Source organism: Stegodyphus dumicola, chromosome 9, assembly GCF_044657685.1.
Source record: "Stegodyphus dumicola isolate Sdum_Otavi_A_Nest chromosome 9, ASM4465768v1".
NCBI lineage: Eukaryota > Metazoa > Arthropoda > Arachnida > Araneae > Eresidae > Stegodyphus > Stegodyphus dumicola.
Window position 1 is genome coordinate 70,309,622 of NC_140776.1, and position 25,295 is coordinate 70,334,916.

Genomic DNA, 25,295 nt, shown 5'->3' on the forward strand with positions numbered 1-25,295 from the left:
GCTCCGAATTTTATGAATTAATAAAATAAATAATCATCTTATGATGTCAATAATTAATGATCATATGATCAAATAAATGATCGTTTTGTAATGTTATAATAATTTTAAAAACCACTGCCTAAAAATTCTCGTAAATTTTTTTTAAAATATATCTGATCTTGTTTAATTTTGCTTTATTTGTTTTAAAGCTTCATGTTTTAAAGCTTAAAGCTTGTTTTAAAGCACCATTCTCATTTAATTTTACTTCATTTGTACTCAAAAGCAAATTCATAAATTTTGTATTTAGAGTTTTTACTGTTTTACCAAAGTAAAGATGTTTATACAAGAATTACGCTTGAAAAGAATGCGCAAAATGCAGTAAAAATTGCTTTAAAAAGATGTATTAAATCTTATTTGAAAAATCTGTGGCTTTCATAACCTCATCACTTATACTACGTATTACATTTAATAATTAAAAACAATTATGTGATACAAACGACATAGGTTTCAGTGTTAAAGTAAACCAGATCGTCCCTGATCTTTCTTGCGGACATGTGGGTGACGCACGCCCCGCCCACTGGGTTAATCTATCGCTTACAAGGTCCATGTTGTCTAATCCTGGAGACAGATTCGTTCTGCAGCCAAAGTCATGAGACAGACTCACCAAGGAGCGCGAGAACGATAAATACAATCTCTGAGGCAATGAACGAATAATCTGAACAAAACACGCGAACAAAGCTCGTGACCATGGTGTCAACCATATACACTTGTTTTGCGTGAAGAAAAGTTACACCCTTACCATTTCCAGCGGATCCAAGACTTAAATCGAACGGAATTTCTACAACGTGTAAAATTTGCATGATGGTTTCTGCAATAGAACATATTACATCCACAGTTTTTTCTAAAGCTTTTTTTTTTCCATCGACGAGATCCAACAGGCTGAAAGCACCTAATCCAGTGGACCAGCTGTTCTGTCGATGGCGAAAAGAAAGTTTGCAGCATTTTACTTGTTTAAGGGCAAAGGGCATATTTAATATATACAGCAATCGTGTGTGACTCACAGTAAATCCGCATGCTACACGTTCGAAAAGCCACCAGCGAAGGTTCTTCGTGAAGTGGGCGATTACCCACGATCATTTGACTGAACCGTATTTTACCAGACCGCCTAGATGTACAGAAGTATCACACCTTCCTTCAACAGGTGCTACCTGATGTATTGCAAACTGTGCGCCATAGCATTTCTTCAGAATTCTGCGAAACTAAAGATCTTAAATACCAGAAGTAACTTTGCTAGTGAATAATATGCTTATGTTTAAGAGCCTTCTTCCTTTAAGATATCAAGGATCAAATTTTTAGCAGTAAATTTGCGTTAAGTTTTTTAAAATTATTTTATTCTGGAGTTTAGCATTAAGACTTTATCAAAAATACTAAATTTCTTTCAAAAACTCACAATTTTATCACCTTAGAAAGGTGAAACAATTTTGTTTTTCTTTCGTTTTTGATAGGAAGAAGGCGAATTACACAGGCAATCAACAAAAGGAATAAAAATCTGCATATGAATAGTCAGGAATTCAGAGTATCAGCATTCCTTACTGTAAATATAATATCATTTGAGAGCATCTGTGTATTTTAATCCATACCAGTGAAATACTATGTGTTACAATATTATTCATTGCCAACGAATTTAGATTGTTTAGATTTCTTTCACTACTAATCGCATGAGGCATAATTTGAATCAATTTCAGATTTCTTATGTAAAAATAACGTAAATTATTATACATCAGGAAACTGAGAATCAAACTAATCTCTTCAAGAGATGAATGTTACGTCAATAACCTCTCAAATCCACTTTTCCTTAAAGAGTACCGTAATTACTTGTGCTTAAAAAACAATAATGACTCATGATAGTGCCACTATATGAGGATGTTATCACGCAAAATGTTTTGACGATTGTTGCATAGTACTTTAACAAACATGAAATTTCATAACGGAAACTCCGTTATTTGCAAACGGGAAAATAATGCGATCTGATCGTTCAGACTGTAGATTAACAAATTTGTTTTGAATATGTATATATATAGCATCCCAGATAAGAATGCCATAAATATGAGATTTTAGCAATATAACTTATGTGCAATTAAAGCTTATATCAGAATTCCTTTAGTTCTTTTTCGATGTACACACTTAAACTGCTGCGAAAATTTCTTTTGGGGAAGCTTCTTTTCTTCTCTAGTTTACGAAGTTTGCTTTACCTTTTCTCATAAACTCTTGCATTATTTTTTTAGAAGTTGACTAAAATAATTGAAGATAAATTGCTTGAATTGAATCAAAATTTCAGTAACTCTGACCAAACTTTTAAGGTCATTAATTTGAGCGTTAAACAAGAATGTGTGAGAAAAATTCAGCACTGAAATAATCGATATAGAAATTTGAAAAAGTTCCTCTGCACTATCAATTGCTGTACATGTGAAAAATTTCAAGAAAATTGGATTGGCAGGAAAAGGTTGAAAATTAATTTCGATATCTGACTTACGTACAAAGAAACAAAATTAATAGATATAACTGCATGAAAACGAATAGGTGTAAAACTTTCGCAGCTTATGTAGTATTATATGCTTTCAGATTCCACAGAACGTGCTGTTAGTATATTCTTAGTTAGGGAAAGAAAGACAGGAAAATCTTACCCCATAAGAAAAATTCAAATTAATCAAAAGAACTGTCCACTGAAAAAATGCTGTGTTTATTACGAGCTTTAGTTTAGTTCATTTGTGTTGTTGCTATGACTAAAACTTTGCCTTTTGATTTTCTTTTTAATAATTTCTGTTTAAGCTATGAAGCACAAATTTTGCACACGCATTCATTGGGGATGATCATACAATGTCGCGAAGCGAGATTTTCAAAATTTGATTTAGATATTTTAAAATTTAATATTGCAATGATTTTTCGTATATATCTTCATTTCATGACCAAACTAAAACTCCCATAATCTGACTTCTTGCACCATCAGGTAGAGCTAGAAAATATCTTTTAAGCGAAGTTTACATGAGATTTCCAACATTACTTCTAATTTCTTTCACAAAATCGCCGGAATTGTTTCCACGATTTGTCATTACAGAATTTTTAGAAGTGAAAGAGAGATTATTCCTTGTTGAAACTTGACTTTCAATTGATTAATTTTATTGATAACGTATCAAAGAGTCTAAAAGATGAAAATTAAAAAATTAAAAAAGTTTTATAAAATAAGCTTTTAGTTAAAACACATAAAACAATTAATGAACTAAAAAGAGAAAATTAATTTATTACATAGCTTAATAATAATAAGGAATTAAATAATTATGTTTACAAAATCCATCTATAATCTTATATCATGAATAATAAAAGCGCATGAGCCTAATGAAATCTAATAATGGGATTACGTTGTCAAAAGTATATTTCATTATACTTGAAAATGTATCAAGGGTGTCTCGTGTCAAGACGGACAAAGTTTTGATACAGTTTGCTGTTTCAGATATTTCTTTTCAGTTCTTGAAAATAGGATAAATCTTTGTCCTTTTATCAGCATGCATTTTATTAAAATGCTCTGGTAACCTAGAAAGTTCCCTGGCTTCATCTGAAAAACATTTTTGGCAAATTAAAACATAGGTAATGCTTATTTTAGAAGTTCTTAAACCCATATTTCAAATACTTACTACTGCACTGGCGACTTTTCTTCATAAATTCAGACATTTTGAAAGAAAACTTTAGCTACGGTTTAAATAAATTAACATTTCAACAGATTTATAAAGGGTTACAAAATTAATGGCTATAATGACATCTATCACATTTCACTCACGAATATGGATTACTGTTGAAACACTTCTTTGCTTGTTTGTGATTGCCAGTGCCATTTGCTCCGTAAACAAGCTATTACAAACTCCCATATTTTTATGAAAACATACTTGATTGCTTGAATCGCGTCTTTGCTTACCATCTTGTAAAGGCTTGTCTCCGACAATAATAAATCGAAATAATTATAGTATACCTAGACCTAATACTAATTAAATTTTTAATGCTTATGCATGCAATAACGATAAGATAAAAATTTAAGTAGCTAAATAAAATGTTTATTTACAAAAACCGTTGAGTTTTCGAAGTATTTTATTACATTAATTTTCTAAATATGTAGGTATGCCACGGCCGCCTCTTTTGACGGTATTAATGCCCCATTTGCCTCTGGATCCGCTACCGTCCCATGGATGACTGCAAATCCCCCTGGGGGGTAACAACCGTTTTGGGAGCCTGTGCATTTAATTATACGATAAATTATTTTTCTCCTTTTATTCCATTAATTATTTAATGAGGTTTAAATAAAAGTATATTTTAGAAAAAAATTAATTTGGTTTTAGTTTAGATATGATCCAGAAGCATTAAGCATTCATAATTATTGAATAATAAGCTTACTTTTCAACAGCTCTCGTAATTCTTCTAGTGCTTTTGGTCTTATTTCATCTGTTTCTTTGAGTTTGGTCCTAGCTTCTTCTATCAGAGCTGGTGTGAGGTCATGCATCAAGTATGGCAAAATTTCGTGGGTTCCCTCTTTTTTTACTTCGGAGACTTTTTCCAGGCCTTGAATACCTTGCTTCAACTTTTCTATCATTTTTGAAGATGAGGACATCATATTTGCTCACAATATCGTGCCTGAAAAATGTTCATATATTAAAATTTACTAGCGGGCTGCTGCCAAAGTAAAACTTATAGGTTCTGTGTACACTTGAAAAGAAAATGCATAAAAACATTTCAATATGAATGAAATCAGTTCATTCCTTCCACGCGACAACCAATTCGTAAATCATTTTTTGTTGACAAACCAGAAAATAAAACTTTTGACACTTCAGGTTGATACGTATACATGACGTCATGATTTAAATGTAATGTAATATAACAACTTTCCTCAATATCAATAAAGAAATTAACGGGGCAATAACATACCGTTTCAGTTATCCTAACATGAAACAAAAAAGTTGCCAAAAGCAGCTATTTATTTAAAATTAGAAAGCCTGGCGGTCATACGAAATAACCGCTGTTTTAGATATTATAAATTGTAATTAAAATGATTTGTGATTTGTGTGAAAAGGTGTCTGCTAATTTAAACTGAATTACCCAGGGCAGGCGGCGAGGACGCCCCTTTACTTACTGCCCCACGGGGTTTCCCCCTTCTACTTGCTTAATTGCTTAAAGTAGAGTGAAAATGAAGGAAACCACTGGCGGTACATTTCTTAAGAGCCACCGCTAGCTCAATCAATAAAGCTGATTTAAGTAATGAAATGTTATTTCACATGTCACAGATCTCTTTGTACACAACATTTCTTGTGTAGATCTTTTCATCATTTTTAAGCTCGCCTTGCAGAGGACCATCCATTATTTTTAATTTTACGTCCGTTCATTCACGAACACTTGAACAGGCAATATAAATTTGACCGTGTCCAAATACAGGCTCAGGTAAAAAAATGCCAACACGCTTAAGCGTTTGGCTCTGAGACTTATGGATGGTCATAGCAAAGGCAAGTTTTACAGGAAAATTCCTGCGTCTCAATTGAAACGGCAACCCTGTGATGTGGTAACTTCACCACATTGGCTAGTACAGTTACGCAAGCAACCAATAAACTATCGGTGACAAACAGACACTTAAGCCGCATATATATATTGGGGTGAATTAACCTCATCTCCTCCAAAACGGCTGGCTCCCGGGCTTAGAGAAGCACACCGTTGGATTCCGCAGGTCCGTGGCACGCCATTTTGACCATTCGAGTCTTCGTGGGACTTTAATTAGCCGAGATATTAATAATAAACTAATTTTCCCTTACGTTTTTCCTACATTTTTCACTTTCTTTGTTGAGTTTTCCCTATTAGAAGGATTTGGCTACGTACAAAATTCTTTTTTCTTGAATATCTACGGAATTGCGCCGAGTTGAAATTCGAGACGCATATCCTCGGATTCCAAAAAATTCTCCGAATCCATCGATACCGTTCTCATCTTCGTATGACATTAATCGGCCGAGATATTAATTAAAAATTGTGGAAACTTTAATTTGCGAGCTCATTTTTCCGAGTGGCAACAATAAACTATCGGCGACACACACTTTAGCCGCTTATATATATAAAGAAATGAAGATGCTAACATTAACGAAACATTTTCGGCACAATGACTCACATACAGTCGCGTGTTTTCTTGCACGTCGGAATATGACCTTATATAATAAGAACATATTTAATGTTTGACAGTGCTATTTTTATTTCATATTTTGTAAAACTTAGAAGTTTTTTATTAAAAACTTATACGATTTGAAAGCGAACAGTGTCAACACTTTTCGAAATAAAGCATTTTTTCTCCAGCAACTACCAAGACTATTGTCATTCAGAAAAATGCGTGCGAAAATTGGTGTTTTCAGAGTTTTAATTATTATCTCGGCTTATTAAAATCGTACAAAGATGAAAATGGTCGAAATGGCTTCCTAAGAATTTTTGGAATCCGGAATAACCTCTCTCAATATTCAAGTTGTACTCGATTTGTACAAATTTTGTGCATACCGTATTTTCTCCCATATTCCCTCATTTTTCTACTATTTTTATCGCTTAAAAATTGAGTTGAGAAAGATACGGGAGAAATAGCTATAAAAGACGGCTTATATTTCTTCTATTTCTAAACAGACGGCTTAAATAATAAGCATAGGACACTAAAAAGCACACATAAAAACACGCTAGTATTAATGTGTTATGTATTTCAGAGGACGCATCAATTAAAATGACGTTCTTTTTACTTATACAAAATAATTTCCTATTTGCGCATACATTTTACATTGTTACCATAAATCAGAAGTTTCTAAATTACATGAAAATCCTGGGGGAGAAATATGCGAATAAATACAGTATTTATCTCTAAAGAATTTCGTATAAGTTCGCATTTTTAAGATATTAACAAGGGACAGAGCATTTACAAATATTACCCAAATTTAAGTTCAGTAATTTAGAGTATCTGTTCGCAATAATAACTGAGTCAGCTAAACATTAAACTTTTCCAAATTTTTTAATTTTTTAAATTAATAAATTAATAAATTAATACTCTTCTTAAGTGCAGCTTAATAATTCCTTTTTTATGTAACTCAAAACTATCCTCACTTTATTTTGTCAGAAATTCACTCTAGTTTTAGACCAAAAAAAATTACTGACCAAAAATTGCTGAATTTAAACTGTTGTTTAGATATTTACATACAAAGTGCACAGATTCCTAATGACGAAATAATTGATAACAGTTAGCTTTATTTTTTAGAAGATGTCCATTCCAATTATTTGGACAATGACTGCACGACGTTTTAAAATGATTATTCCAATTCTTCAAGCACAGTCGCTAGGATAGGGTACTCGTCTAATTAGAAGTACACTTGTGCTTAATTTTTACTGCTTGAATGGTTACAGCCGAAAACATCGCGGACGTAAACGTCGCAGAGAAAACAAAGCAAGGCGAAAACGTCGTGCTACAAAACATCGTGGGAGAAAACATCGCAAAGAGAAAACATCGCAGTTCTAAAACATCGTGGTACAAAACATCGTCGTCGAAAATAGAGCGGCTCAAAAACTTCGCAGTTTGAAAACATCGTCGTCGAAAATATTGTGGTAAAAAATAAAGTATCTACAAATCATCGCATGACGATAACATCGCAGACATGTTTTTTTTAGGCTTTAATAACTGTAAATAGATATTCCCATGATAATTTGTGAGCGCAAGATGTAAATAAGGATAATTTTTACTTTCACATTTTTTTATTAACTAATAAATTTTTGCTGAAAACGTAACAAGGAAACTTAAGCATAGAAAATTAAATGCAACTTCTATATTATACTTTTTATGAAAAATTACCAGTAAAAAGTTTATAAAAATTATTTATTAATGGTCTTTGTTAGTTAACTATGTCGGTTTAAAATTCTATTAAGTGCTATAAGTTGCATTAATTTTCTATGCTGAAGTTTCCTTCTTATTTTCTCAGCAAAAATTTATTAGTTAATATAAAACGTGAAAAACAAATTATCCTTGTTTCTATCTTGCGCTCACAAATTATTATGGGAATATCTATTTACAGTTATTAAAGTCTGAAAAAAGCATGTCTGCGATGTTATCGTCACGCGATGATTTGTAGGTACTTTATTTTTTACCACGATATTTTCGACGACGATGTTTTTAAACTGCGAAGTTTTTGAACCGCTTTATTTTCGACGACGATGTTTTGTACCACGATGTTTTAGAACTGCGATGTTTTCTCTTTGCGATGTTTTTTCCCACGATGTTTTGTAGCACGACGTTTTTGCCTTGCGTTGTTTTCGCTGCGACATTTTCGTCTGCGATGTTTTTGCCACGATGTTATCGGCGGACACCGTTTGAATCCCATTCTGGCTCAATAATGAACTAAATAAAAAAAATTAATATTCCATTATCTAAATAATTAACATGATTGAACAGAGTGTGTTGGATTACAATGAATTAAATGTAATAATTTAACAATGCGAAAATTTAAGATTACTTCTTGTTTATAAAACCCCATTTCGTCTCTGAAATATTCACGCATTTAATATTGTTGCGTGCGTACGGGTTCGTAATGGACTGAATGCAAAAGTCGATAAAAAGTCAATAAAGTTTATTCTTATCCCAATAAGTATAACAAAATGCTGAAATTTCCTCAGAGATATTCGTACAATGTCGCAATATCTTACAGTAGTTATATTTTAAACTATTAAAACGTTTAATAAAACTCAATTCAAAGCAGAGAAAGCTAATCCGATCTCACCGCGAATTCACTACAATCAACAACAAGAACTAAGTAAACAATTGAATTGAGATGTTTTCCTCCAGCTTATATAAGCTTTCTAATCACGCACGAGAGTATTCTGGTATTTTCTAGATTTTTCTGGATAGCAAAAGAGAACACTTACGAGATATCTATTAATTAAAATGTTAAATGCGCGTGCTCCTGTATTTTAGTTTTTCCGGCGTGGCTTTATCTTCAAATAAGTCTCGTGCTGCATTGCACGCGAAAATAAAACAATTTTAATTACAAATTCTACTAGAAATAGCTAAATAAATACAAAATACGTAACAATATGTAGTTAAAAAATTGTTATTGGGCTTTGGCCAGCGTAAAATGGTAACGAGGATTAGCCAAAGTCTGAAAAAAAAAAGCATGATATTAAATTAATTTTTTTATCCTTTATTTATTATCATCGCTTGTTGAAGCAAGGTGAACTTCGATGATATTGCGAACCGCACAGCAATTTCTTATTGCAACATTTGCAATGATTGGTTGAGTCCTTAGTAGAGCAAATGCATATGCTGTATCTTTGACCGCCCGTCAGTGACTGGAAAGAGATGTAGTAGATATTTTTATTCTGCGCCCACGCATTCCTCTGTGAATAGTTTCTGTTGCAGAATGAAAAACTAGCTTTTGAAATACAATTGTCTGAGGAAATCATGTTCTCTTCCCAACTTGTAGATAGCAATCTCGACGTTCATGACAACAGCCAGAACTCTTCTTGGATCAGCCCAATCTCTATCAACGTATAATATGGGAATACAGAGATTATCTCGAGCTTTTGCTGGTACGAATTTCTGAGGATTCGTAAAACAATGAACTTGAGCAGCTAACCCCTTCTTCCTCATTTCATGAATATTGAAAAATCACTTTCAGTTTTGCACTTTGGTGTAACTCATTATTTTGTCCTTATATACTTCACACATCTTGCGATAAATATCCGCATCTTTAATGTTTCCTGCAGTTAAAAACCGTCTTTTTTTTTCCCAACAAGCAGCTCGCAGTTTATATATATATACATTTTTAAATTTATAGTTTTTTTCGCAGCTCATTTTTCTTAAAGAGGTGGATATTTATTTAAAAATAACCCTCCTACATTCAAAAGTATGATATTAGAAATATTGAACAATAGTTAGGAATATTCAAATGCAATTTCTTCTTTAAAAACGCGAATTCGTAGAAAAATTAAATATGTAATTCGTACGTTATCATTAGAGTAGTAATTTTAAGGAATTTACTCCTTCCTCACTGCGTGTTATCACAGAATAATTGAAATCCACATTTGGCTATCATTCAGAAGTTCTGATTCTGAAGTCTTGAAGCGTGCATTTATGAGTTTTCATGTTTATTGTTCCGAAATGAATAAACCTAATTACTCGACGACTTTCTCGAGGTAAAATGAGAAATTGGTGGGGCGGTGCTAAGGCAAATAGTGAAAAATTATGAAATTTTTGAGGTTTGCAAAAAATTTTGCTTTTGAAGATTTTCATTAACTTTTGAGGGGATGAAATAATTAATAGGCAACTAAGTTAAATTATACACTTCCTAATTTAAATTTGCATTTACAAACCAATCGGTTTCTGGAAACCTTTTAATACTCTTATTTTAGATCAAGATTGCTATTTACCTGGAGATTTTTATACGGGACATATTCGGTATTGGAGTGGAATGTCTGAGTATGATAAAGCGCGTGACAGGTATCTGCTTTAGAACGGGAAAGCTTTCATTATACACTTTTTAAGGGAAACCAGTTCATATTCACGGTACATATGGGGAAAATCAAGAAAACTTCTCTGCAGACAGCACATTCGCTAGGACATCTCAACAGCTTTTTGTTTTAAGTATAAGTTATAGTATTTTATATTTTTTAATAAAATCTTCGTACTTCTCGGCAGCTTTTGATTTTTTAAAAGCTTTTTAATTCAAATACGTTGGTTCTCTGAAGCTTTTTATTATGAAAAAAAGCTAATTCATAAAATCTTTTTGCATTTCATGTTTTTAACCTGTGCTTCTACGTTTTTATATTAATTTTGTAGTCTTGGGGCTGCGAATACATGTCTTTAAAGATATGAACATTTGAGAGCCACTGAAATGTTGTTTTAAAGGGAAGATTTGATTCGAATATAGCGGTTTTGAGTCTCAAATGATTCAGAGGAACAAAACATTAGGAACTCATTGATCAATTGTGTTTAAGGCTTCAAAACACTTTTCCCTTGACAAGTTCTGTTTGAAACGTTAAACAGAGAAGATTCCATTTTGTATTATTTTCAGTTTTGCATAAGCATTTAAAGTTTTTTTTTTTTAATTTTACATATACTCCTTTTTGGGTTACGACTTTTTGGGTTACATTGAGAAAGAATTGGTTAGGGCCTTCATAGGAATGAATCTGTAATTTAAGTTCCGACTTTCCATTTAATTTTATTATATATATATATATATATATATACTATAATAAAAATAAATAATATGTAAAAGGTTAAATTACCAGCGTAAATTAATTTCCCTTCTCTATTCTAAAAATAGTAACCTCTATTTGCACTGCGTTATTTCGAGACTAATCTATGTCATATGAGTCTTACATAATTCTGATGATGTAAATGGAACTAAAACAGCGAATAGTAATTTTAGAGCAATATTAACTATCCAATCAAAATGCATTGAGAACCAACTCCAACTCAATCTGAATTAAGATTTCACCCTGAACATAACGCACTTGCTTTCTACGCTTTGGCCTAGCTGGACTGCAGTCTATCTGCTCCTTCTTTCTTACTGCAAATTTATATAAAATGTAAATTTATTGGAATAGGCACAATTAATGTTCCAATTTGTTTGTGGCCACAGCATGTTTGCTGAAATAATCAATGAAGATTTAATCTGCCTTTGCCTCTAATTTCCTATTCGTTATGGATCAACACTTCTACACAATCAAAATTCCTGCTGGTCATTACTTCTGAGTTTATAGGTCTTATAGCATAAAATGATTGTTCTGTATCGAAACTATCTGTAGATAATAGAGGGTGACTTTATATAGCTTCGAGACACGACTTTTCTTCTTATTCCAAAAGTTCCAATAAAATTAAGCATAATTCAAAATACATTCTTCTAATTCGGAAAGTGTGCATTTTGGTGGTAGTATAATTTTTCCAAAATCCTAACTAATTAAAAATGAGTTGACGATTACAGATTAAATTAAAAACATGATAGGAAGAATGCGGGGAAAAAACTCATATTCGCAAAATCTTAGAAAATACATTAAAATTCGCGAAAAATAATTTATTTGTCAGGCACGTTAAAATTAAATTATAGATCTCACGACCTGTGCAATGAAAATATTTGCTGGTAGGCATATTTGAACACAGATGTTAGTTTGTGAAAACATTAAAATTAAGGGAAATTAAAGAAGCATTTTAAATCTCTGGATTGTTACTCTAAGTCTTTCAATGAAACGAACTAGGGTATTTGAAGGAGCTCTGAAAAATAATTAAAAACGGAACCCGAAATCGGTAGGACACGAACCTACGCGAGGAGACCCCAATGGATTTCTAGTCCATCGCCTTAACCACTCGGCCACGACTACTGGTGTAATTAAGATCAACACAGGGAATCAATTTAGGGCAGTTTGTCACACATATCAAGCCCTTAGTTGATGGACACTTTCTTTTCATATTCATATGAACATTTTCTGAACTACGAGGCTACCTAGAACTTTTATCCATTTTAAGGACTTTTAAGAGTAAAAGATTGTCAAGATGAGAAGAAAAATATTATTCCATCCACAAATTCAGTATGAATGACGGCAATTCAGTATATAAGTCTTCTAGTTAAAAAAAAATAGACATATAATGTTAATTTCTAACCACTTCCTAACTAGTGCAATTTACTATAAAACTGCCTTTGGATTTTTTCCATTACATGATAACGCATGCAAAACAATTTTATGTAGAAAGATATATCTGCGCCAACATTGTCTAGGTTAAATCATGCTGTACTTGCACGTATTTCTTTTAACCGTCTTCTTGTTTTCAAAACAAGTACAGTCAATAAAAATGTTTTTAAAATCCATTACTCTATTGCTTGCCTACTTTGCTGAAATAATAGCCAAAGGATTTTTTTTTTTTTTTTTTTTTTTTTTTGCTTGATTTTGTTTAAAAGAAATTTATTCAGCAGTAAAAAAAAATAAAAGCAAAAATTAGTCCGAGGAAATCTCACTCCGAGGAAATACTAAGTTGGTGGATTTATCTTGCTCCAGAAAACGTATTGTCTTATAGCAGAGAAGACCTCTATGTTCTATTAGTAATGCTAAAAATTCAAGGCCATCGCCTTTCCTACCGGTGCAAACTTTACAGTTCCTAAATTCTGCCGCCCAATTAAGAAAATATTGAAGAATTTTCTGCCTCTGAATTCTGCCGTCCGGTGCGGCCGCACTGGTTTCTCCGGTTGTGAAGCCGGCACATTATTTAATGATAAATGAGAACCCATCTTCAGAAAAGAACACTTTTTGTCCGAAGAAGTTCGGCTCGCACCAGTTGTCGAATGGTTAAGACCGCTGAGTAATTGTAGTTCGAGCCCAGGCGAGCGAGTTGGCTGAATATATACTATTTATCTAGGTTTTGCTAGATACGTGCTATCTAGATTTTCTTTATGTGCAACATGTGTGTTTTGTATGAGTCTTTTCGGTGAAAATAAAATGTTTAATTTACTGAAGTACTCGAGCCCTCTTTCGAAAATCACAACCTGAAATTTTATTTTCTGATCGATGAAAACATTGCCACCCTTTTGCCAATCCGTCATTTTTCATAAGGGTGAGGGCATCTTTATGCCAGTCTTTCGTTTTTCATAGAGGGGAGCTTTACAACATTTCTTTTCACAAGTCTCCGTTTTCCATAAAGGTACCAAAGATTTATTTCATCTCCTGCTTAATAAATTAATGGATAATTGAAACTAAAATGGGCCTGCATAAGGGTGCACGCACTTTTATGAAAAACACGAAACTATTATAAGGGTAGCGAAGATCAGTTGGGAAATCGACCTTCGGTTTGCTCACTCTCCCCTATGCCGAGACACAGTTATGAAGATTCTTGTTCTTTCGAACCTTCGGCTGACATGCATAAAGGTGCGGCATCCTAAGCGTCCCTTAAGAAGTGCCCTACGAAGGCATCCCTCCCGTTAGCAAGAGTAGAACTTGAGAGCTTTGTCTTATCCAAATAACACAACATAATCGTACAATTTCACGCTATGCATATGTGACATGTTTCAAATAACTAAAGAGAAATAAGAATCTCTAAACAGAGAAACTGCAGTCCTGTTCAAAATGTTAAATGCGATGTACAAAAACTGAAACGAATTGTAACAACTATTATTAACTAACTACTTTTCTAGCTATTAATTCTTTTAATTCTTTACTATTAAAAAAAATTTATATTACAATTGAAATAATTTTTAGAACTTAAACAGCTCCACGTTTATTACTACTTGTACAGAAAAATTTTAACTCAGTCAAAAATCAAATAAATCATAATATATCGTGATTCATAAATCATTTACTATTTAGGATTGCATTAATTTTATTTTTATTATATTTTGGGCAGCTTGACAGGTTTTATCTGATAATGAAATTAGTTTTCACTTTGCGTTTTCTGTAAAGTACAATTGATCCTTCAAGTACGCGGGTTTGAACTACCGAATCAATCTTCTTACACGCTGATGTTTTTAATAAATACAGGTTTATTACAAACTATTTATTTGATTATAAAATGCCACATTTCGTAAAATAGTGCATATAAAAACAAATTAATACATAAATAAAAAAATTATAGGAAAAAAGTAAAAGTAAAAATCTTGAGAACTCTGGTCGTAACACTACGGATATCTACACTGAGTACACAATACGCTTCTCTTGTTACACAACACACATTCAAATTAGCACCACAGCCCGTACGCGTTATAACATTTTTTCCTCTTATGTCACCAAACGAGGTATAAGACTGTCGGCGGGCTCTTCCATCATTGTTCTTAGTAGAGAATGTAAACATTGTTTCCAAAAAATGCTGAAAAGAAAAAAAAAAATCATTAGACATAAAGCAGTCAGACCTTGGTGACAATCTCAACAATAATGCTAAATTACCTTCCTCGTGTTCACTAATCCAATGACGCGGGACCTCATCATGTAGCTGGTGACATACTTCCTTATGCCAATGAAATGGAGTCTCATTTTCCTTCTCATCTTCCTCAGATATGAAATTTTATGAATCATTTTTTATTTCAGGAAATAATCGGAAGCTGACGAAAATACGGTATACTTGCCATAGTGTCCATGCACGTTTTCCTGCGAGAAGTCGCAGATGTTCAGTTTAGTTCACTTTGTTTCTGTTCAACGAAATTGCAACAGTTCTCTTTGGATCCTACCCGTACATTATGACGGTGTAACTTACGCGCAGATGAAAACGGAGATTCATCACTGAAATATCAGATGGCTGACAAAATTGTTATCTTGCAGTTTTTTCTGCATATGTTTACAAACTTTTATTGCTTGATGTAAACATCTGATTCTAAATGTTCCAACATCTGCAATCGGTTCAATTTTATTTGCGATTCGCCTTCGCAAAATCTTTGAGATGTTTGGCTACGGAATACAATGTTTGCAGTTAGTGAGATCTTGACTTTTGTGCTAGGAATCTGTTGATATGTCAATAAATTATTCCCTTTCCTGCATTACCCAGCTTTCTGACTTATCCCAGTACCCGAATTTTTTACCCAATTCTACTTAGCTTTTTCTTCTGAGAAATATTCTTTTATATAGTTTTCTTCAATTGAAAAAGGTGCTCCATTATATAATTTTTAACACATTCGTCTAAATTCAGTTCACTTTTCGTTAGAAAACTTTTTAGTTCTACAAAGCATTACATGACATTCTCTTTAACATATGACGATACAGATGCTAAGTTTTAAAACTCATCAATAGTTAAAAACTAAACTATAAATGTATCTTCATCTTTTTATGGGAAGTTTAGTTTCAAAACTATTTGTAGTTTTAAATCTAAACTATAAATTTAATTTATAAATTTAACTTCGTATTTTTAGTTAATAAACGCTAAGAAACTATTGTGAATGCTTTATAATCTTCATTTCGAAATTTTGATTCTCGGAACTCTGGATTACGACTCGTGGAACTCCAGGGCTCGGCGGAACACAATTTGAAGACTAATGCTTTATACCAGTCATGATAGATTCTTAAAGACTGTAAGATGAAAGCAAAGAAATCGAAAACAGCTGTCTAAGGCTGATGTATGTTCTTTTAAGAAAGTATCAAAATGAAAGAGGTAACTGTTACAAGAAAATCGATTCCTGGAGTATATGTGACCATGAAATTATAATTGTACTGTATACTCTAATAGCTCGCATTTGGGTGAAGACAGAATTAAACCTTAACAAATTTCCCTATTACAAAAAAAAATTATAAAATAACATACAGAACTAATTTTTTATTTTATGATATGTGCTTTTTTAAGACATGTATTGTATTTCATGATTACAAAATTAACGAAAATATAAAATGAACCTATCGAAATTTTTACTGAAAGCTATTAATTATAAAAATATACAATATAAATAATATTTTCTTTTAATGAAGTACAAATTCTACAGCTAACAAAAGGAAAATTAGGAATATTTTCTAACGCGTGCTCCATATATTGTCAGGAAATAGTCCCTAAACAAGAAATAATGTAAAACTTTCTCGAAGCATAACTGCATATGACCTAAAATACGATATTTTACGAGAAATATAGTGTTTTTGTAATACATAAATGCCCAGATTACAGTATCATATTTCAAAAATAAGTAAATAGAGAGAAATTTAGTGTCTTTCTGGATTAATTGATTCCCAGGGAAACAACTGCAACTCAGTTAAGGCCAGCCACTTCAGCATTCTTCTAAAAGTTACGATACCAAAAATAATTTTCATTTATATTTCCAAAAGTATGATAACTTTAAATAGAAGTTATTATCGGGCATTTTGTGAAAGAAGACTTTAGTACTGTCTAAGTGTGGGTATATGTAAGTCTCATGGAAGCGAATCTTGTGGTTTCTGTAGACAGTAGAGCATACTGACTGTTAAGAATTTAAATGACACGTGACTGATTCTAAAAATTCAAATGGCTGTTGCAGTAATCTAAAAGATTTTCTTCTTGTTGCAGTATGTTAGGTGTTATAATTCTTGGGCAAGTAGTATGGCTTCATAATTTTGTCTAGGTGCTAGGTATGCATACAAAGTAGAACAGGAGATGTGAAGGCCCCAAGCAGAAATCTGACTTCATACCATCGGAACAGCTTCTACGCAAAAGCAGCCGTATGAAATTATAGTACTATCCCGGTGGGTGGTTACGAATAATATTGTTGTGAGGAGTCTGAAAGAGAAGCGAAGCCTAATCAAGGTTGAACGTCAAGAACAGGGTACTGGAGTAATACATCACAATATGCAAAACATTCAAAGATACAATGTACTATGTGCAACAGCGTAATATTGCTTACAAAACGCAGACCCAATACTGATGGAAGTCTACCTTGTTTTGATCTGAACGTATCAGAGCTTTGTCCAAGCGAGACGAAGGTATCGATTTTTTTAAAGAAGATGTCATGGGATTAGTCAAGATATTGCCCATCTTATATCGTCGTAGCTTGTGAGGTTCCTACAATCTGAATAACCAGTTACTATATGTTTTGAATCACCAATGTCACGCCTCTCTTTCCGTTTTCCCCCCAGAATGCAAATTAGTTCGCTTATATTTAAGTGAGGTTTTGAGATTGTTAACACAGAACACGTTCTGCTTCTTGAGACCAAGTTACTAGGTTGCTGCTTTAGATAAAAGCTCCTCTCTTCGGCCTTACATTATAATAGCAGATAGCTGAAATCCACGCCGATGAAGTTCTCAGCTAACTTCGGGTTAAATTGTTTTGTGTAGCCTTTGGCTATTAATTTATTTAAATTTAAACTTGACGTTTGACTAAGTGTTTTGAGTTTCTATCTATAAATGCTGGCGAAATTGTAAGCATAAGAAGTGCCTTCTGTTCAACTTCTTAGTTTTAAATAAAAGGTCTTTTGCACCCTTCTCAAGTCTCTGTGGTACTTCTAGATTTAGCGATAAGTCACTATATAGAGTTTAACATTGGATGATAACCAACAAATTTAAACTTTGCAAGATTATATCTTAAAATTACAATTGTGCAAACTATGATCATTATAATTGTGCTAACTATGTTTCATTAAAATTGTGCTAACAAAGATTTATTATTTTAATTGTGCTAACTATGATTATACTTGTGTGATATTTCACTCTCTTCGCTATCATGCAAGTGACTTGACCTTAGTAGTAACGACTTTTCGCACAGACGTGAAGAGTAACAACACAGGGAAAGAGTGTAAATTGCCCTTTTATTCTCAAACTCTTTAACAAAAAGTGAATGTAGTTCGTGCTCACAAAACACCGACTGCTTGCGGGAAGCACTTAAAGTAAATTTAATAATAAATTGGGAAAGGTAAAGAGTTGTGCTAGGCTGCACAATTTACTTAAAGCTAACAGGCTGACTCAACAAACTATACCTGCGACAGACTTAATAAACTGCCAGAATGCATAGCTGCAACTAAGATTAACAGCTGGAGGAAAAAATAGCAGACGTGCGCTACACTAGAAAAATCACGTTTTGTCTAAACCTCTCGTTTTCGCCTGTTTAAAATACTCTCTTCACTTAACTTAATTTGCATCCTGGCGAGGAAACGCAAGGGGAAATAGGATGTTCAGAAAAGATACCAAAATTAAAATAAATGGTTATTCAAACTAAGAGAAACCTTCAGTTGCAATAAGAATGATTATAATTGTGTTAATTATGATGAAAAAATATCAATTTGTACATCCATCTTCGTGACCAAATCTATTTACTTATTTATTATTATTTTTTAAATTAAAAATAATTAAACAAAATTATTTCGCAAATGCTTCGCTTGTTGTCATGCGAAACTTCATAAAAAGTCCCGTTCTGGATTTTTAGATATAAGTCTCTTTAGGAAACAGGAAAAAAATAGGATTTCAATTGATTAAATTTTATTTTGGAAAAATTCTCTAGGAAAGGAGACTTTAATTCAGTTAACATGGGCAACAGCAACAGAAGAATCTTTTATACTTAGTAGTTTCTGTATGTATTCATAAGACTCATAAATGGCCGAGTGACTGGCACTAGCGAACACTGGCACTTCGTAGTGGGATTGATTCCTGATTCATGAAACATATTGAACAGAAAATCCAACATTGGTTTCATATATTCCCCATATCTAATGCAAATTTCAAATAATTTCTTTCAATGTAACTCATACGAGAGTTTCCCTCTCTGTACATACAGCCTTCGAATACTTTACCAAATTTAATGAATCCATTCTTTATTCTTAAAAAAACACTAGGAAAGAATGAATTTTTTTACACGATCTCTTGAGACGTAATGATAAAAATATCGGTGAAAAATCCTGCGATAGACTGCGCATATGCATGGGAGCGAAGATTTCTTGAAGACTTGTTCCTGAATTCATGGAGACTTCTATAATACCACTGAAGTCTTTTGAGTTAAGTTTCTTTCAAATTAATTTCCAGTTAGAAAATTATGCTGGTTCATTTCGATTCTAAACTTATTTTTCGAGTTGGAGTCTCTGTGAATCTGGCTGTTCATATAAATGCTTTTCTCCTGTGTAACATACACCAGCTAATTTATTCTAAATGAGTTTTAGGGTCATACAGAAACAACTTTTGATACTGTAGGTTTAAAAAATCATTCAGTGTAAGTTGACAATTGTATTCATTTAATCCACTGCTTTTCAAACAATATCGCTGCTTATTATAAAGCAGCCAGCAATATTCTGTAGAATTACGAAAACTCGAATGCTTGATGATACAGATAATCGTCATGAATTTTAAATATACGAAATAATATCGATGAAAAATGTAAAAGTTTTTCTATGGAAAACGATATTTTTACTCCGCTCTAAATTTATTACTTAGTTGGCAGAATGCCATCATTAAAATGGGTTGAAGTGAAGACCTCCCAAAAGTTAAACAAGTTTAGTAATTGCACCTCCTTCTTAGAAGAGACAGTTTCAGTACGAACAACAAATGACGCTCTCAGTTAAACATCATTACTTACCTTTTTTAATGTTTTACAATGCTATTTTGGACTTATTTCAGAAGCGCAGTGATCCTTTCTTTTCAATTTTTTTAAATCACTAATTTCTATTATACTGTAGAGTTTAACGTGTTCGGGTATCATCTAAAGTGGTAGACGTTAAGCGACTTATAGCCAAGTCTAAATAACAAGTGAAACTTGGAAAGGCTATAAAAAGACCCTTTACTTAAAACTAAATAAGATAAACAGAAGACACTCCTGGTGCCTACAACTCCGCCAGCATTTCTGGCGAGAAACTTAAAAGCAGTAAGTCATATGTAAAGCTTAAATTTAAATAAACTAATACCCAAAGGCTACACGGAGCAATTTAACGCGAAGTTGGCTCAAAACTTCACCGTAGAATTCATCGGCAATTATAATGCAAGGCTGGAGACCAGAACTCTTATCTATAACAGCAACCTAGTAACGTAGCCTCAAGAGTCATAACACGCTCTTACAATTTCAAAACTTCACTTTAAACACACAAGAACGAAATTTCCATTTCGGCTTGAAAACGAATAGGGGGGAAGCAACAATACAGATCCGAAACGTAAAATAATTGGTTAATAAAATTAAAGGATCCTCGCAGCACTATTGCTGAGCTATGAAATATTTATATACAAACATAGCAAAAGGGGAGGCGGCTTTACTTCCTGTAAACGGTTTGAGTTTTTACCTTTCGCGCGCGCGCTAAAAGCAAATTTGAGAAACACGAACTATTTACATTACTAATAGGCATATACTTTATTGTTTTCGACTAGTATTTCAATGAATTTCTGCGATTACCTTTTAGCTTTTTAACTAGACTGAATCCTAGCGAAAAACGTAAGCAGTTACAAATTAGTTCCTGCAGGTCCTAAAACCCTAAAATCGCTATATAAAGTTTAAACTTTCAAAGGCAAAAAAACTCTTTCCTGACCAGCACATTTTCGAACATATTGAATATTAACTACCAGAAAGCCCACGATTATCTAATGAATAGAATAAACAAACGTGTGAAACTCGCTGCGGAATGGAAATTGTATGGAAATGTGAATGGGAGAACTAAAAAGTAGGGAATAAATCTAAGTTGGTTGTATATACATTTTGAGAATTATCTATAAAATTAATCGAAATTAAATCATATATAAATAATATTAAATAAACATTAATCAAAAGCGGATCAATTATTTTATTGTTTTATTTTACAACATAGCTCAAGCTTTGCGCAACAATGAGCAGTAAAGGTAACAAAATAAATCAGCTAATGAAATTAATCAAAAATTTCAAATAGGGAAAACTCTTCTCTTTCACATTGCGGGAAGATAGGAGCGAAGTAGGTTTTCCTTTATCCTTGTAAGATCAGTTGAGTGCATCCAAACCGCATACAAATTTTATCCCATAGCCTTTTCTAGTATAAGGCATTATGATGTGTGAAATGAAACCTAACATATGGAAATAGGGGAAAGCAGTTTTTCTCTTCATAATTGATTTACTTGAAGCAGAACCTCATAAGAAAACAAGTATAGTGAAAGCTGTAATGGCAAACAAATTCCGTAAACAACAATCGCTGAACAATCGCTGAACCAATATTTCTAAGAACATAAATAAGTTCCAGAGTTGATAATTGTAATATTTTTCTCTAGAATTACTGGTCTCCCGACTGAGAGCATCAAATTTTTATTAAATAGACCACAAATATATAATTTATAGCTATTATACTAAATGAATATCCTTTAGATTTAACTAATGCTTGTTTCTTATTAAAGTATTTTATCTACTAAACAAGTCTACAAAGAGTTAAATTTCATCTCAACTTCGTCATATGAAAACAATTATTTTTTACAGAAAATTAAATCATTTCTCAATTATTAATTTTTATCTTTTTTCAGCACACCATCACCATTTTGTACCATTGGTATACATTCTTGATTCCGTGTTCGTGACGCGACACCCTTTCAATGTGTCATCATATTTTCATATTATGCGTAGTATTTCCTTCCATTTTACATCTATGCAACTGCTAAAATACAGTAAGTCACGTTCGCGCGGTGCCCATGTTAGCTGACGATATCATTAACGTTTTTTATTTATTTATTTATTTATTTTTCAACCAGAGCCTAATTTCTAAAATCAGAAGTGCCAAAGCCCTCTGGAAGGTCATCAGGAAGAAGGGGAAAAATAAATAAATAAAATAAGTAATAATTAAAACAACTAGATTTTAATTTAAATTCAATAAATATAAAGATTTAAATAAAAATTTAATAAAGTATTAATTATAAATAGTTAAATAAAAGAAATAAAATATCGGACCTTGTTTTATTTGGGGCTCCGATTGGACTTATAATTTCAAACAGACATAGCGAATTACGAAGGAAAGCTTTTAAAGTTGAATCTGACAGACAAAATGTTTTTAAATGCCTTTACTTCTAAAGAAGTTAGAAGAATAAGGAACAAATCTTGCATGATTACCTTAGATGAATCTCTATATTATTTAAATACATTAAAAACATTTAAGACAAAATTTAGTGATTAAAAACATGGTTTATTTACTTTATGAAGTTCTTTTAGAATAGAGAGAGATTAAATAAAAAAACGAAATCAAATAGGTGAACTACATTGAATATGAAAAATACTCAATGCTTTGCAGTTGCTCATAAAATTTTAAAATTTAAGTACTTTTTTTTTAACTTTTACACTTAAGATCTGGTTTTTTTTTTTTTTTTTTTTTTTTTTTTTTTTTTTTAAATTTCAGTTTTAGAATAGTTTTTTACGCTATTTTTAAAATAGTTAAGACAATTTTTTAAGCCTTTTTTTCTGCATTACATATGCTATTTATCTTTGTAAGTCGTTCGTAATTTTATTTATAAAACGATATTCATAAAATGATTCATCGCACTTTTACTTCAATATTTTTTTTAATACACTAAAAAAGCCTTGTCTACTGTAAGTCTATTATGCAAATCGATAAAAAAATCTCCTTTAAATCCATCACCGATAAAAATCTCCTTTAACACAGTTATCTTTTCAAAAGATCAGAATCATCTGGGTCTGCGATAGTCTTAGAAAGGGTTCTATACGTAATGCTAATATTTATAAGATAAATTTGTGCTTATTTATTTTAATTCAATCTTCATTAGATTAAATGGTTTACTTTTTACTTAAACTATATTAACAAAAAATGTGCGAAATATTTTGCATATAAAATTTTGTTTCTCTTTGCTAGGTTTTCAATTATTTAAGAAGAGTTTTTTTTTTTTTTTTTTTTTTTTTTTTTTTTTTTTCATTCTTCCTAGAATTTTCTAGGAAGTAATGACACCCACTTTTTTGCCTTATGTTAATTAATCCTCACTTTGACTCATTAAAAATAATGTTCTTTGATTTTGGAAAATGAGTTATTTTTTCTTTAGGAGCTTCTAAATTTAATTGTCACAAACCACTCCTGGACTTAAACTGTTTACATATATAAGTGTCATCTCTAATAAATTCAGTGTAAGCCTTAACCAATGACAAAATTTTTTTCTAAGTTTTGTATTAAGTTTAAAGAAAGAAGTATTTTAATATATTTTAAAAGGCGATAAATAAAAATATGTTCCTTTAAATGCATCAGACCTTTCATAGAGTAGCAAACAAATGTAGAATATTACTACAGATTAAATTTACATAAATTATTTGAGATTAAATCATCTGCTGCAAATGGTCACAAAATTAGACTTTCTTATCAAAATGCGATTTTCGTTTGTATTGAAATTCTAATAAGAGCGCGAACAACTAGTTCAAAAATCAAATAGTATTTTCAGCTCTACTTATCATACTCTCTTTTCACGTGATCAATTGTTTAGTTATCCATTTCTTTTTCCCCCCTCTCTATATTTTATCATAAAGTAATTTTTATTTATTAATTGCCACTTTTTAATTTTTTAATATATATGTCTAAGGAATAATCGTTATGAAATCGTTCGGTATGAAATTGTACGCTATCATCCGTGGTTCTATAACATTTGTCTAAACTTGGTGAATTTTTATTACTAATTTTGATGTCAAAGTGCAGCTATATAATTAATGGAGAGAATAATTCTAAAAATAATTTATTTAACAAGATTCATCAATATCCTTTTGAGGAATGCTTTTCTATAATGCCATTAATTTTCAGTATCAGATAATCTGACGTTTGTTCATTTTTAACGAGAAAATACGCTTTCTCAGTTAATGAAATTTCACATACTTTATTCTCATATAATTCATGACACTCATTAATCAGCTTGCAGAATACTGAAACGCAATCACCTGTGTAACAACTGATTTAAATAAAAAAGAAAACTCCCGAAATGAGAATTATACATCATTATAAAAAAAAATAATATTTCAGTGACAATGATTAGGTAGAGGAGTCCCGCCCAATTTTGACATTTACCACTGTGAAAGTCGAAAATCATAGCAATCTGAACTCAAGTCTTCTGGTTTGCAATAGCAATATATTTTCGTAAATGAAAACTATAAAAACCACAAATATACTCAAAATCTAAATTACATGCATTGTTATAAAGTACAATAAAATTTGGGGTAATCTTTATTATGAAGGGCAGTAAATAGATCTGAAACGAAAATTATTCCTCAAAATTTGGATATGATAAAAATGGGAAAAAAGTGGGGAAAGGGGGGAGAAACGAAATAGCAAAAAATCGGAAGCAATGGACTACAGACAAGAAGCTAACCCTTAGTTACATGCAAAGAACTTACGGGCACTAAGAGATTTCCCACGTTAAGACGACTATCGGAGCAACATTTTAACTTGCAGCTATCTCAGTACTGTAATTAATATATGCAACAGAGTTATATTCAAAGTAAATAACTGCATCACAGAATACCTTCATCTCAAAACGCACTGGAGTATCCGAATCTAAATTTGTGGGGTCTGACCAAAAGCGAAAATATGCCAATTCAAGACATGCCAAAAAATTGTCCTAGAAACACAGAATAGTGATGGAACGGGATGAAGGCCTTCCAAAGAAAACCCTAAAATTATTTTCTCCTTTTATACTTACGTTTATTCATCCCTGTTTGAAGCCAGTATCAGAGTAGTCGTGGCCGAGTGGTTAAGGCGATGGACTAGAAATCCATTGGGATCTTCCCGCGTAGGTTCGAATCCTACCGACTACGAAGGTATTTTTATCACGCACTTAGGACTCTATGCATTATATGAACTTTCCTCCCCAAATATCTGAAATCAAATTCACTGCACCATGTTATTTTTTCAATGCGCTGAATGAAGAATTATTATTTAAAAACGGGTTGAAA

General features: G+C 32.1%; 1 protein-coding gene and 2 non-coding genes across 4 annotated transcripts in view; 1 reads left to right on the top strand and 2 right to left on the bottom strand.

Moving 5' to 3' along the window:
* Nucleotides 1-25,295, bottom strand: part of LOC118184409 (alpha-tocopherol transfer protein-like) — a 71,565-nt gene that overhangs the window by 36,598 nt on the left and 9,672 nt on the right. Inside the window, exons 1-2 of one of the 2 annotated variants that reach the window (XM_085823575.1) lie at nt 24,738-24,878; nt 4,420-4,656 (exon numbers count right to left, since the gene is read on the bottom strand). In XM_085823575.1, the coding sequence (XP_085679701.1) occupies nt 4,420-4,636 (217 nt within the window). In that variant the 5' untranslated portion in view covers nt 4,637-4,656; nt 24,738-24,878. Of the gene's footprint in view, nt 1-4,419; nt 4,657-24,737; nt 24,879-25,295 lie in introns of those variants that run through there. The other variant, XM_085823574.1, reaches the window with a different exon arrangement.
* TRNAS-AGA (transfer RNA serine (anticodon AGA)) lies at nt 12,312-12,393 on the bottom strand. Its single transcript has one exon. It is a non-coding gene; the product is annotated as a tRNA-Ser (tRNA).
* TRNAS-AGA (transfer RNA serine (anticodon AGA)) lies at nt 25,076-25,157 on the top strand. The gene has a single exon. It is a non-coding gene; the product is annotated as a tRNA-Ser (tRNA).